Genomic DNA, 14,338 nt, shown 5'->3' with positions numbered 1-14,338 from the left:
TTGACTACTTTATGTTGGTCAAAGAGAATGTAGTGTCTTGCCTAAGGACACATCATGGCAAGCCATCCTGGCCTGGTCACTCACACTCTGAATAAATCAGATCTCCACTGTCTTAGGTGAAGATCTGACAGCAGCCACTTAGGGGTCATGCTCTGGTGACCAGTGTTATAACTATGATGTTAATTTTATCAGCCACTCAGATGAAGTCTTATATGTTAATGTTTGAGAATGAGCTTCATGGCTAAAGGGCGTCAGTGTGTGCCAAAGGTCTTTGTGGACAGTTTGTCTGGTGAATTTTCATTCGACAATGACCTATTGCAGAAAAATGAGAATAATTTTACACTGAAGATACAAATAAAAACAAACTAATGATTTTTGTAGAAAGCATACATGTGAGATTTTGGCTACGGCAATCAGGTTAATTCCTAATGCAACTGGTAGCTTTTATACTGAACCAACATTGCCACCAACCCCTAAATTTTACATTCACTTTTGACAGAAAAGAGCTATTTTGAATAATTTCCTGTGACAAGGCAGCTAAAAGAATCAGTATGTGCCTTATGCATGAATAATGTTCACTAGTACTATAACAAATTAGCATACTATTCATCACCCCTCAACCATCTAGATTTATAGATATTTACCTCTGTAGCAGACACATGTAAATACGTAAGCCAAGTCAGCTGCTCATTTGCAGCCCAAGTTACGCATTTGATCTCTAATGCTCTCTAACTGAACGGCAGTCACCAACAAGCCAACCCATTTCCAAGCCTAACTAAAAGTAAATCTCAACCACATTACAAATTTAACTTCTGTGTGAATTTATAAATGCTAGGCTTTTGATAATTCATGCCTTCTACCTTAAAAATTAGGGAGGTGTCAAAATACAAAACTATCCATTGAGACCAAATGATTTGATCAGATTTTTGAAAGCTGCATTTCTATTGGCTAATTCAAAGGTCATATGAATCATAAGCAATTACTGTCAGATCTTCATACATTACAGTGAAGATCTGATTTAAATCAGATTGAGACCATCATTACTGCACAACTTCTAATAATTATGTGATATAAACAAATACATGTACTTTGGAACATCTAATCTTGATAAGTAGTCTTTTTTTAAAAAAAAATATTTCAAATTGTGAGAATTTTATGATTCCCCTACAACACCAACCAACCTGATGGATGGGGGTCTATTATCTTATTTACTTTGAAAATATCCTGACTTTATTTTTTTTAATTCTTTTGTTACCATATATACTTACGTATCAGTCCATTTCAACTGCAAACAACATAGACCCTTATTTTCCATGGCATAATGCACTGGCAGATCAAGGTCTCTGTTTGTTCTGCTAATTGCTTCTAACAAGCTGCTTAGACACAGATCTGCTGGGTCATTATGTGGCAGATCTGGGAGTGCTGTTGGAATCATCTTATTAGTGAGTATATGTGGTATGGTTACTGGGTATGTATGTGTGTGTGTGTGTGTGTGTGATATATATATATATATATATATATATATATATATATATATATATATATATATATATATATATATATATATATATATATATATATATATACCAAAGAAGAAAATGATTTGTACAAACATTCACAATCTTACATCCATAATATTAACACTACAGTTTGTGAGAAATATAAGGCAGTACATTGCATCTTACACTATTTCACCTTGAAAGATGGCTCCACTTCTAGGGGTCTTGGGTGGCCATTTGGTCAAAGGTGCTCCCTTTACAGATCACTGACATTTCACCTGTCATTTATATGCATGGAACAAAAATAGTAAACCTACCTGGCCTTTGATAACTCAAAGTCATGGTTCTGCTTGAGAACATTTGGGTCAGTTGACACAGTTCGACACCAGTCCAGTAAAGCTACTAAACCTGTGAGATACAAATGTGTTCATTTCATGTGCTGAGTGTGCAGCATAGAGTGGTAACATTTCTGTACAGTCAGTGAGATTACTGGGGACAGATAGAAATCATGGGATCTGCAGTGTCTATACCTTCTCCCTTTCCAGATGCTTATACAAAACAGTCAGCACTCATAGAAGTAAGTACCTGTTGTATGTTGGGGCACTTCAGTTGTCAAACATAATGTGTAATGTTCAACATGCCATACTAGTTTGTTCATTCAATTAAATTTCCGCAACCTCTTCTTGGCCATCAAGTTAAAATAGAATTGTATTCATATTAAAATGGAGAGATGTTCAACTTCTAGTTTTCTCAAGAGGTAATTATTAGGCCTTTACCAGTGTATGTGTCACAGGACAGGTGTTATTAACCAAGATAATTATTTTTTTAGCTTTTTACCCCCCCCCCCCCCATGTTGATAGTAATATGGATGCTCAGTTTATGGTGGAAGTTTATTTAGAGCTACAGGCATTATTCAGACAGCTATAGTGCATGAATAAATGGGTATACATGTATTTTGTTTACATGTAAAAACTCCAGGATGTTTGTTATTAAGTTGAAATTTCAGACACTGGCTACCTAGTCACATTAGCCACAGGTGGGATAAAGGGGTGCAACCTTAAAACCTTTTGGCAGATAATTTGAGTAGGGTCAGACAATTTTCTGGAACAAATTGGAACAAGCCAGAACAACAAAAAAATACCAGAAGAAAGATAAATAATACTGGAACAAAGGTGGAATCACAAATTCTACTTACATCTATGACTTGTTATACTTTTGTTTTCATTAATTTCAATTTCATACTTCCATACTGATGTTGGTTATTTGACTTTGTTTTTCGCTGTGTATTTATTTGTTGATACTTTGATGTAAAAGGGGGACGATTATTTAGAGGCAATATTACTACTTCAAATGTATTGGTACCAAAATTGTATTGCACTGTATATATTAAGATATGTTTATTATAACATTGAACTTTGTAAGCAGGATATCTGTGTGAATTAAGTTTCAGCAAGGAGTGGTTAGTAGTCGGATGGTATAAGTTGTTATATTATGATTGTTTGCAATAGTGCCGATAAGCAGTTAGTATTGATTAACCACACTGCTCATTTTCTTCTGTATGAATAAAAACACGGTCTATTAAAATAATCAGATTCGTATTGCTCAGCATATCAAAATTTAAGACCTGCAAAATAGCACAAATGAATATTTAAGAATTGTACATATAACATAGAAAGTGATGAAATAAATGAAAGGTACTATTCTATTATTGTCAAAACTCCGTTTGATTACTGTAATAATTATTTTAGGTATTTTATCTGGTGCATATTCTAAGCGAATACAACACATATAAAGAGTTTGCAAAAAATTTAACTTCATGTCAGAAGTAACATCTTTACAGGTATGAAATTTACAGATATTAAATTTTCTTGACAGCAATCTTTTTTTGTTACCCCCCAAATGAGAAATAAAAAGACATGAATGAAGATAAATGGGGCTCTCACATCTGTGCACACATCTACAGCAAGCACATTTGTTGTTTCGTCTGTTTGTCTTATTTCTAAACCGTCAGAAAATGATTGTTACAATGTACACAGTACAGATATTTGTTAATCAGTTGTATTTAATACAATTAACCTGTTACTTTTATTCACTTGTACCTGTTAGCTGAGCGTGTTTAAATTTTTTATTCTGGTACTGTTTACCTTTTACTTACATTATTGCTCTTCAGCATTATCTCACAAGCACGTGTATTCATATCATCAATGTGAATCTCCCCTGATGAATAAAATGTTCTTATTAAAGGCACAGTTCAGACAGTTGATATCAATTTTATTATTTTTCTGATCCAAAGTAGTTGAAAACTGATATTTTTATGATATCAGTGTCTGTCTGTCTATCCATCCATCCATCCATTTCTTAATTGATATTTGATCCCAAAAAATTGAAAATGAAATACTCTTTTCTTTTCTTGTATCTCATTGGCTCTTACGTTATGTTAAAGCATCAGCTAAAATGTTTATTAAACCATACAAAGAAATAGGGGGCCCTGAGTGGCCGAGTGGTCTAAAGCGCTCTCTGTTACGGATCACTGCCATTTCACCTCTGTCTGTGCCGGCTCGAGTCTCGGATTCAGCCAATGTGGGTATGTGAGAAAGCTTGTCAGTAGCTTCTCGTGGGTCGGTGGTTCTTTCTGGGGTTTTCCCAGGTTCTTCCTCCACCATTAATACTGGCCGCCATGTATAGCCTATCGTGTGCTGAAAAATGGCGTTAAATCCCACAACAACAACAACAAAGAAATAGCCTGTTAAATATACAGTATTGTCTTGGATGCAACTAATCAATTTCCAGTACCACTCTTTTGTAAAGAAAGAAAGACAAAGAGGCAGATAATCACAAGAATATACTAAATACTTAAAATGCTGCTAGAAATTGATGGAGAAAATGTTGGATTATTTAGATCAGTGGTTATCAAAGATGGCGGTGGCTGCTCCCTTGGGGTTGGTGGGATTACCGAGGTGGGTGGGCACTAATGCTGAATAATGCTTGTTATGGGGTAAGGTATGGGACGCTGAGGATAACCAATAGGGCGGTGGCCTTAACAAGTTTGGGAACCACTGATTTAGATGAATCTTGTGATTATTTCATGTGATACATATAGAAGGCAAAACTGCAAAACTTCTGTGTAATGACAGTTGCTTACGCAGATTCATGGCAAATGTTTGTTTTCCAATATCTAAAAGGGACCACCTGCTTCTTGGAATTATTGCAGCATTAATTTACCCAGTTTCATTTATAAATTAATGCTCTATCAGTAGCTCATTATATAAAATTGTATTTTCCTTGAAAACAAATTTTGTGGTCCAGTGGACAGTTTTGTTGTACATGTATATCTCTTTTGAATAAATCAGAAAACATCATGTCAGACTACTTTGAGATTAATTATAATTAACATACATGTCAGAAAACAATGAAATAGTGAGTATTTTTGACTATTGATCTATTTTGTTTTCTTCTGAAATTTTTGGGTTGTTCCTGGTTGCTCCGGTAAATAGTTGGACCCTAAATACACAGGGACAGGTAGAGACTACAACCTGGTATTATAGAGGTTTGATATATAAGGGCCCCCACATGCTAATTAAAAGTTTTTAAAATTGGCTATGATTTTCCATACAGCTGCATTGGCATAGTTGGCCATGCAAGCTACTTTAACTGTGGGACAGTTTGAAAATGTTTTGTACATTTCTGTTGAGAAACATTAAAATTAGGTAGACCCAAAAACAGTTTTAGAAATATTTGCATCAGTTGTATGCAAGTCTAATGTACATTTTGAATTTTGATGTCTATTCACCAAAAGATGTCTATTCACCAAAAGACAAAAGGAAATGAGCAGTCCATGCTGTACAAAGTTCTACAAAAGTCCACATGCCCAGGGCAGACCATCTTCAACTAGCCAATGTTCCAATGTGATAACCCTATCTACACCTTGGCATATTGAGCAGATATTTCTGTGCTTTGGGTCTGTGAATTTCATTGGATGTGGCAGCAAGTCACTGCATCCAATCAAAATTAAGTTGTTAAAATATGAGCACTGTTTCTTTAGGAATGAGACAAGGGAAACACACAACTTGAATGGACTGATAAATAATCAAATTTCCAGTGCTGGTACATGTTTGCAAAGATATCTTTCACTCTGGTACATAGTCATACTTTAAATGTTAAACTTCCAAAGTATCATTGTTAGGTCAATTGCCCCCACCATTTTCGGCCGATGTACAGTGCACCATGCTATTGGTTAGTTGCCATTACATACTAAGGGAGGCAACTCATGAAATCCAATAGAAATTGCTAGGACAAAGTTCCAGTATATCTGATAGATCCACCAGGGTATAGATAGGAACTTTGGCTAGCGAAGATGAGGTCAGACACGAAAATTTAACTTGCCCTTGGGAGGTTTGAGCTTGCCCCAAAATATGACAATATAATATCACATCTAAAGTTTAAATATGAGGTAAGATAAATGGGATGTTTAAAGGAGATTGCATTAAATTTATTTTACAAACAAACTTCTGTTATCTTTTTATCTTTGTTTGCACCTTAAAACCATATACTGATAATTAACATAAAAAATGATGCATGTAAATAGTTAATGCAGATAGATATGTAAATGAGCAAAACGAAATGGTTAGAATGTAGATATAGTTAATAAATTAAAGACAGACATACATGTGCATAGAAAGACATAAATGGATAGATAGATACGAGTTTGGAAATGACTACATTTTAAAACATTAACCCCAGGAGGTTTTTGTTGTTTTCGCCTGAAATTCAAGTAGGAAAGACATTTGAAAGCTATTTCTAAAAGCATCCAAAAACACCAAATCCCAGGTGATCTTTCAATAACATACTGCCTAGTTGTGTTAGAAACATCGTTTTTCATAGGCTATTTGGCTCGCGCATGAGCAGAAGGGTAAAAGTTGGAGTTTTTTTTGTTTTTTGTTGCTAAACAGACCTATTATTTTTGTATCGAGACCACTCTTTATTCCAAATGCCCATCTTACTTATCCTATGTTTTGCAAAGGTTCATTTGTCTGTTTGCAGTTCATACCGGTTTGCCCTAGATCTGAGACCAAAAAGTCTAAAATCTGGATACAAAATCAGATCCTGACCATGGGCCAATTTTGGATAGAAAAAAATTGATTCCAAATATTGAGGTTTTTCCATCTGTATTTTGTAGTGCAACTAGAAATTCCAGATTATTTGGTATCATTGTAGAGCTACATGTCTGTCTACCTTTCTATAATACCACCCACTTTAGTGTATCATGCATGACCATGACGTTACAGAGCTCGGCAGTAGGCTACTACCTCCTGCCATGTTAACTCGTCGCTAGGGCTTAATGTGTTAAGAGGTAGAGATCTTGAGGTTCAAGACCTTTAACTGAAAGTTTATATGTCCTTCATGATGATTACACATTGTTTTGGATAGAGATGCTTATGTACAAGACCTTGAACTGAAAGTTTTTGTGTCCTTCATGATGATTACACATTGTTTTGGATAGAGATGCTTAGATACAAGACCTTGAACTGAAAGGTCCTCACAGAAACACAGAGACATAGCTTTGATGGTAGATTTACATTTTTAATGTTTGAATACATCACATTTATGATCATTACACTGAAACTCCTGGAGTATGGTAATTCGATAGGTGGCAACCTGATTATTCTTGGAGATTTCAACTTTAACTTTGACTGTCTCGGAAACCCAAACACATCAAAACTCATAGTTTCCATTAATGTTTTCAACCTCAAACAATCAGTTAACCAACCCACCCATAAACATGGTCACATTTTAGACTGGATTCTTCATAGACCTGATGATAACATTCTACGGTCCTCCCTGTATCCCATGAACTTGCATCAAATCACCTCTGCATTATATGCCATCTTGATGTATCAGCCCCTAACCCTCCACCTTTATCTGCTACTAAGAGAAACCTCTGTATGATAAATAGAACCAAACTAATGCATGACATCCAAGAAAACCTAACATCTTGCTTACCTCCTACAGCAGAACAACTCAATAACTGCCTGCGTTCATTGCTCGACAAACATGCCCTAGCGACCAAGTGCAGAGTATCAATTCAAAAGTGTTCTCTGTGATATAGCAGTGTTAGGGACCAGCTTCGCACTGCTAAAAGAGACCGCCGTAAAGCTGAAAGGCTTTGGCTTTCCACCAGACTCACTATTCATAAGCAAATCTATGAAGCCACTAAAAAGAATGTCACAAATATAGTCCATGCAGCGAAATCAGCCCACTACACTACTAAGATCATTGAAAGTTCCGGCTGCAAAGAACTCAAGATTACTAACAAGCTAATGTCAAGGAACAAATCTACACCACTTCCAAATTCCTTCTCTCCAGTCAACCTTCTGGACATAGTTTGCAAATTTCTTCCGTGACAAAGTACAAACCATTAGAGGTAAACTTGACACCACAATTTCAATTGACTTGTCGTCACCAGACAGTTGGGATACAGAATTTGAGCGGCAACCATTAGCAGCATTTGAACCTGTCTCTATGGATTTCGTATGTACAGTCGTGATGAAGAGTGCACCAAAGTCATGTGAACTTGATCCAATTCCAACATCACTGCTGCTTGAGTGCTTAGATCCAGTATTGCCTTCACTAACTGATGTTATTAATACCTCTCTCTCATCCAGGGAATTCCCATCATTTTTCAAAACTGCCATTGTAAAGCCTCTGCTGAAGAAACCAACACTAGACCATAACGATTTATAGAAATACTGCCCAGTTTCTAATCTCCCATTCATATAAAAAATCTTAGAAAAGGTTGTTCTATCCCAGCTTGTATCTCATTTGAATTCAAACAGTCTTTTTAGCAATGTACAATCTGCATATTGCCCTTGCCACAGTACTCAAACTACTTCTAAAAGTAGTTAATGACATTCTCTCTGCATTGGATAGTGGAAAGATTACAGTTCTCACCCTCCATGATTTGTCTGCAGCATTTGACACAATAGACCATGATATATTATTTCACCATCTCCAGCATGTATTTGGCATTCATGATACAGCCTTACTGTGGTTCAAGTCCTACTTGGTCAACAGGATACAAATTGTGTCTGCAAATGGAATACACTCCGGCCCAGTTGATCTATGTTGCGGTGTTCCACAGGGGTCTGTTCTTGGACCTGTTCTCTTCATTATACACACTCCGCTGCTCTTAAGTGTCATAGATCATCATCCAGTGTCTCACCAATTGTACGCTAATGACACCCAAATATACAAATCTAGCCACCCAACTGAAGTTGATGCTACCATCCAAGGTGTAGAGAGGTGCATTTTTGATGTGAAATCATGGATGACATGTAACAAGCAGCAGATGAATGATGATAAAACTGAGGCCATTCTGATTACAACACAAAGACTTTCTCATTCACATCCTTTACCTCAAACAATAAATATCAGCAACACAAACATTAAATTCACACTGTCAGTACGAAACCTAGGTGTTACTCTGGACAGTACTCTCACATTGCACTAACATGTCATGAACATATGCAAGGCTGCATATCTTGAGCTGAGACGCATCAGCTCCATTTGCAAATATCTTTCAGTTGATGCCACTAAAACACTTGTGTGTTCATTAGAACTTTCAAGACGACTATTGTAACTCAATTCTGTCTGGTTCATCTCAGTATCTACTCCAGAAACTTCAAAAAGTTCAAAACACAGCTGCTCGGATCATACTTAGAGTACCACGATCAGAGCACACATCCCCACTGCTCTGTACCCTACACTGGCTATCCATTCAATCCAGAATCAAACACAAAATTTGTTCTCTGTGCTATGTTTCATTGATGGACTCTAGTCCAACATACCTATCTGACCTCACCCACGTGTACACACCAGCAAGATACTTACGCTCCTCATCTGACAATTGTATACTCATTATTCCCACTATGAAAACAAAGTCATATGGACAGTGTTCTTTTGCATACCAGGGCCCAGCAGTGTGGAATGAATTGGCCATTGAACTTAGACACAAAGTCACAGTGATCACATTCATGAGTGCTCTCAAAACATACTTATTTCGACTGCAAGAACAAACTTAAGGATCTAATAATGTTTCCTACCTTAAATATTCTCAGCATGTTTTTTTCTGTTTTCTAATTTCATGGTGTTTGTGTTTGTAATCATATTATTATATATATTTTTTATCTTATAGGTGTTGTCTAATGTTGTAAAGCACTTAGAGCTTCTAAAGATTAGGTGCTATACCAAGTCCTCATTATTATTATTATTATTATTATTATATGACTGAAAAATTGTTCAAGCTACATTAAAAAACCAAATCTCACACACACAATGAATTAAAAGCAGTCCTGCTTTGTATTATCATATTAATTATGCTTTTTGTACAGTCAATATATGAATGAACTTCTTTCCAACTGAATTGAAACAGCCAGTATGCGAGTGCATCTGTTTTTAGAAGGAGGGTTTTTTGTAAAGTAATTATAGCTTCATAACAACAGTCCATTTATAGGATTGCAAATTTACGCTTTTTTATTTGTCTTCATATGTATAGTAATGTCAGGCATTGATTAAATAGTATTTGCTTTTAGTCTCTCTATTTTCAAAAAAATTAGTGAAAGCAACTTTGAACTTAAAACGCTTCTCGAATTACACAGCATAGTGACCCCTATATATATACCCCCCTTTATATATAATCAGCTGAAAGCATTGATCCAAATAGATACTAATCAGTATTCAAGGACGTTATCAAAATTCACCTATTAAATGATATGTAAAATATTTAAATCATACATGGGGAACAAGTTTGGAATGCCTCCTTTTACAATGATGTATGTAATCACTAACTGACCATGCCAGTGTGATTTTGTTAAAAAAAATTGCACCAAACGTAAGTCACCTTGCTAATTTCTAGGTGAGTTGGTGTTAGTAATTTCCTTTTTTACTGTTTAAAACAAGTTCCTGTGGCCATGTCATGGCATTTGTTTTGCATATGCAGTTAAGTGCATCATGATTATGATGTATTTGGTTATTAGTCATCTCCATTCCAGTCACTCAGACTTGTTCCATATAAGATTTTCCTAGCAAATGAAAATTGCATAATTTATTGTGTTTTGAAGATAAGACTTTAATGCATTCCAAATTTAAGTGACGACATGCAATAAATCATTGTTGAAGCATTCATACAGTGCAAAACAAAGGGCGTGGTGACCAAGAGGAATCCTGCATCTGATCAAATGGGGCAGCCTGAAATGGCCTAAAAAGTTGAATTAAAACCACTAAGAGTTGTTTTGAAGTATTTTTTTTTATCTTGTCCTGAATGAGAATGGCATATGAACAGAGGACAAGTCTATGGCTTTTTGTAATAAGCATACTGGAAATACCATCAAGCTGTCATCACATGTAAAATGGCAGACTCTACCACTGACAGACCTTCGAAAAATGAGAAGACCATTCTATTGATATGTGTATTGATAATGTACTGTATCATAGGCTGTGTATCTACTATCAAAAATTCTCCAGATGTTACTTGGTTATGAATAGTAATAAATATGCCAGCTTTGTTCATACAGGGACATATATAAATCAAACATCCTGCCAAAATACAAGATTTTACAGTCTCTACTCGCTTACAAGACCAACTGCAAACTGCACAGACCCAAATCAGCCATTGCATAATGCACTGGCAGACCAGGGTCTGTGCAGTTTGTTAGGAGTAATCAGTAGAACAAACAACATAGACCCTGATCAGTAGGCACATTGTGATGGCAGATCAGGATCTTTGTTTGCAGTTTTACTCTACTTATAAGCGAGTATATACAGTAGGTTGCTTTTGGTTTAAATTAAAAATTGATCAAGATTAGAACACTATTGGGGATGATTTATTTGACATACCCTAAATTTTGTACATACCAAACAGTTTTACCAAGGTTCTTGCCCATTGTAAAGGGGTGATTTACTGGACCACTAGTACTAGAAACTGTAAATTTTATGTCATGGGAAGTATTGGAGTACATCATTAAGCCTTATACTGACATGTATAAAATATAGTTCAGGCTACTTGAGACATTATGGGCAACTCTGGGTACAGGTGAACTAATAATGCTAATGACCTGAAAGGATATGGGATTGACATACATATATCTATTTTTCCCAAAACATCTTTACATCTATCCCTCCTTCCCAGAACATTTACATGCCTGTCCTTCTTTCCCAAAATATCTATGCCTATCCTTTCCCACTATGGAGGGGTATTTCCGCCATTATTCTGTGCATGTATTTTATAATCTTCCTTGATGTATTATTGTAAGTGGCTGTTTGCAAGTGCTACTTTCATAATTCTGTCAATGTATATTGTATTCTTCATTGATGCAAATTGTATGTGGCAGTTTGCAAGTGCTACTTTCCTTATGGTGGCGCTCACCAGATGATATGTACTTTTGAGAGAGTGACGTATGTAAGGTGAAGTAGTTCCTATTTAAAACATGCACGGAGGAGAGAATGTTTGCATACCTCTATGCTACATTAATGTAATGTGGATGATATTTCTTTTGGATATTGTACTTTTGGAAATTTTACATGATTTAAGCACACTGCTAACTAAAATGACTGCTCCCTTGTGTTAAAAAATCAGTCTGAATTAGTCTAAAGTACACTATACATAGCAGCTATTAAAATAAGGAAAATGAATTTTGCCAGACAAGACAATACCAGCTTCTGAAAGTGCAATGAATGAATTACCAAATATGTAAAATGTAAAAAAAGTTATCGGCTCTTTTTTATACAATTGACCTCTGAAGTTCAGGAAGTGAAAATGACCAAGTAGAGCTAGCACTTTTTTGAAAGGTGCACATTTGAAGTAAGGCCAAGCTGTATACTCTATAACCCATAGTACACCCATCAATCATACACCAAAATAAAGGGAATTAAAGGTTCTTTGCATTATACCTAAGATATACAAGGTCTTTTTTAAATAGCCAGTATAACCAGTGAGGAAAGCCGGGGACATTCTTTTTCTTTAAAATCCTAACCCTATGCAAAATGCGAAACTGTATAGCGCCATCTCTGCATTATTGTCAATGGCTGCTTGCAAGAGCTACATTCATAAATTCTATTCATGAATTTTCTTTTCTTCATTGATGCAAGCTGTAAATGGCTGCTTGAAAGTGCCTAGATCTACTTTCCTTCTGAGTCATTGTATCTTGCAGTTTTTCAACTACTGAATTGATTCTGTAGTTTGTCGTATGGCAAATGCTATGTCAGTTATTGCAAGGTTTAACATTCCATTTATAAACTTCCTATATCACACAAGTTACACAAATCGCATATTCCAAAATCATGACTATAATGTAACATCAAGCACGTTGCAAGTTAGAATCAAGGAGGTTAGCATAAAATAATGCCTCATCATGACAACAGATGGCGCTGTGACACATCAGTTTCTTACAATAGGACTACTCCCCTGACCCTAGCAACCAGAGGTTATACCACTTTATGGTATGTTTGGGCATCTTATTAAAAATATCATTCAAATTAAATTACAGCAGCTGATGTCTCAGAGTATTAACATTAGGAAGAGAGGTGGCCTGCAAGTAGCACAAAACAAATTAAATGTATCAAATTGTATACAATTAGATGTATTTACACAATTTTATATTTCTGCTATCCCTTCCTACCCCATTTTATTTGAACATTTTGTCTAATTTCCTGCTGCTGCACGGTGACAGAATAGGGTAGCCGCTTACAAGCAAGATTTAAGGCCCTAATTTGTTTATATATTCTCATTCACAATTTTATCAGTTTAGAGCATATTTATTATTTTAAGAGGGTGCAAATTCTGCTTTTTGTAGCAGTATGGACCTCATAAGGTTTGAGCAAAATGCAGATAATTGCACCTCGAGGCCATACTTTCATTTCTTTATTCATGAGAGAGAGGGAGGGTACATTACAGCTTCTGTTTATTCTCTCATCCCTATGTAATTAAATGTTACTGTTAACCTGCAGTTTACAGTGGCAGTTTAATTATATATAAGAATAAGGTAAATATTCAAATTATACAGAATTCTTATATATGTATGGCATGGATGATTATGCAATAGCCAGCAAGTATTGTCACTAGTTGTCTGTGACAAGTGTGTCATATCTCCAATTTCATTTTAAATCTCCAGTTCCAATACAACAGCAAGAGGCAAATGACTTGAAATGAGGACATCACATACAAAGCATATATGCTACAAAAATATGAACTTATTTCATTATATAAGAAAAGAAATTCTAAGAAATATATTTTCTATATGTAAACATAAAGAACACTTGCATAAAATTGAGATGCTTTTTTTCGATAGATATCAAACTGGAAACTTTATTTTTTTATTATTTAAAACCGTATTCATCCATATATGAAGCAATATGTATATTACAGATAAGATGACTTGTTGTATGGTACCTAACTAATAAAACATCAGACTCCTTTGCTAATAAGAATAAGACACCCCCAACAAAATTTTCTAAAAACTTGTAAAGTTTTTAAGGCTAGTCACAGCTCAGGCTGTTGTAGCATCCACCCCCACCCCCCACCCACATAAACATCTTCATTTGTCTGTGATTTTATCATTATTTTATCCTGTTTAAAAAATAAGTTAATATTGTCATGATACAGAAAATATCAGCACAATACAACTATGCGATAAAGCAAAAAAAATAATAAAAACAATATACAGTCCTATGTTTAACTTTTAATAGGAAATATAAGAGAAGTTTTTTAAAATTTAAACTGGCATTCATAAAAACAATATTGTTAGATGAATTAGTCTGAAGAAAAAAGTTATCATACAGGTAGGCAA

General features: G+C 35.3%; 1 protein-coding gene and 1 long non-coding RNA gene across 8 annotated transcripts in view; one reads left to right on the top strand and one right to left on the bottom strand.

Moving 5' to 3' along the window:
• The window catches only part of LOC149803108 (long-chain-fatty-acid--CoA ligase 1-like), a 134,152-nt gene that overhangs the window by 30,847 nt on the left and 88,967 nt on the right, over window positions 1-14,338 (top strand). The window contains exon 1 of one of the 5 annotated variants that reach the window (XM_089952717.1): window positions 1,870-2,076. The exons of the other annotated variants lie outside the window; for them this stretch is intronic. Coding sequence (XP_089808843.1) covers window positions 2,008-2,076 — 69 coding nt within the window. The 5' untranslated portion in view covers window positions 1,870-2,007. Of the gene's footprint in view, window positions 1-1,869; window positions 2,077-14,338 lie in introns of those variants that run through there. 5 annotated transcript variants of the gene reach the window in all.
• Window positions 1-14,338, bottom strand: part of LOC149803109 (uncharacterized) — a 108,135-nt gene that overhangs the window by 81,197 nt on the left and 12,600 nt on the right. The window contains exon 1 of one of the 3 annotated variants that reach the window (XR_016420137.1): window positions 1,817-1,952. The exons of 1 other annotated variant lie outside the window; for it this stretch is intronic. This is a non-coding gene — a long non-coding RNA (uncharacterized LOC149803109). Of the gene's footprint in view, window positions 1-1,816; window positions 1,953-14,338 lie in introns of those variants that run through there. One more of the 3 variants, XR_016420135.1, reaches the window with a different exon arrangement.

The sequence above is a fragment of the Sinohyriopsis cumingii genome, chromosome 3 (assembly GCF_028554795.1).
Source record: "Sinohyriopsis cumingii isolate HCF-2022 chromosome 3, ASM2855479v2, whole genome shotgun sequence".
NCBI classification, from domain to species: Eukaryota; Metazoa; Mollusca; class Bivalvia; order Unionida; family Unionidae; genus Sinohyriopsis; species Sinohyriopsis cumingii.
This window is presented reverse-complemented; position numbering and strand designations above follow the sequence as displayed.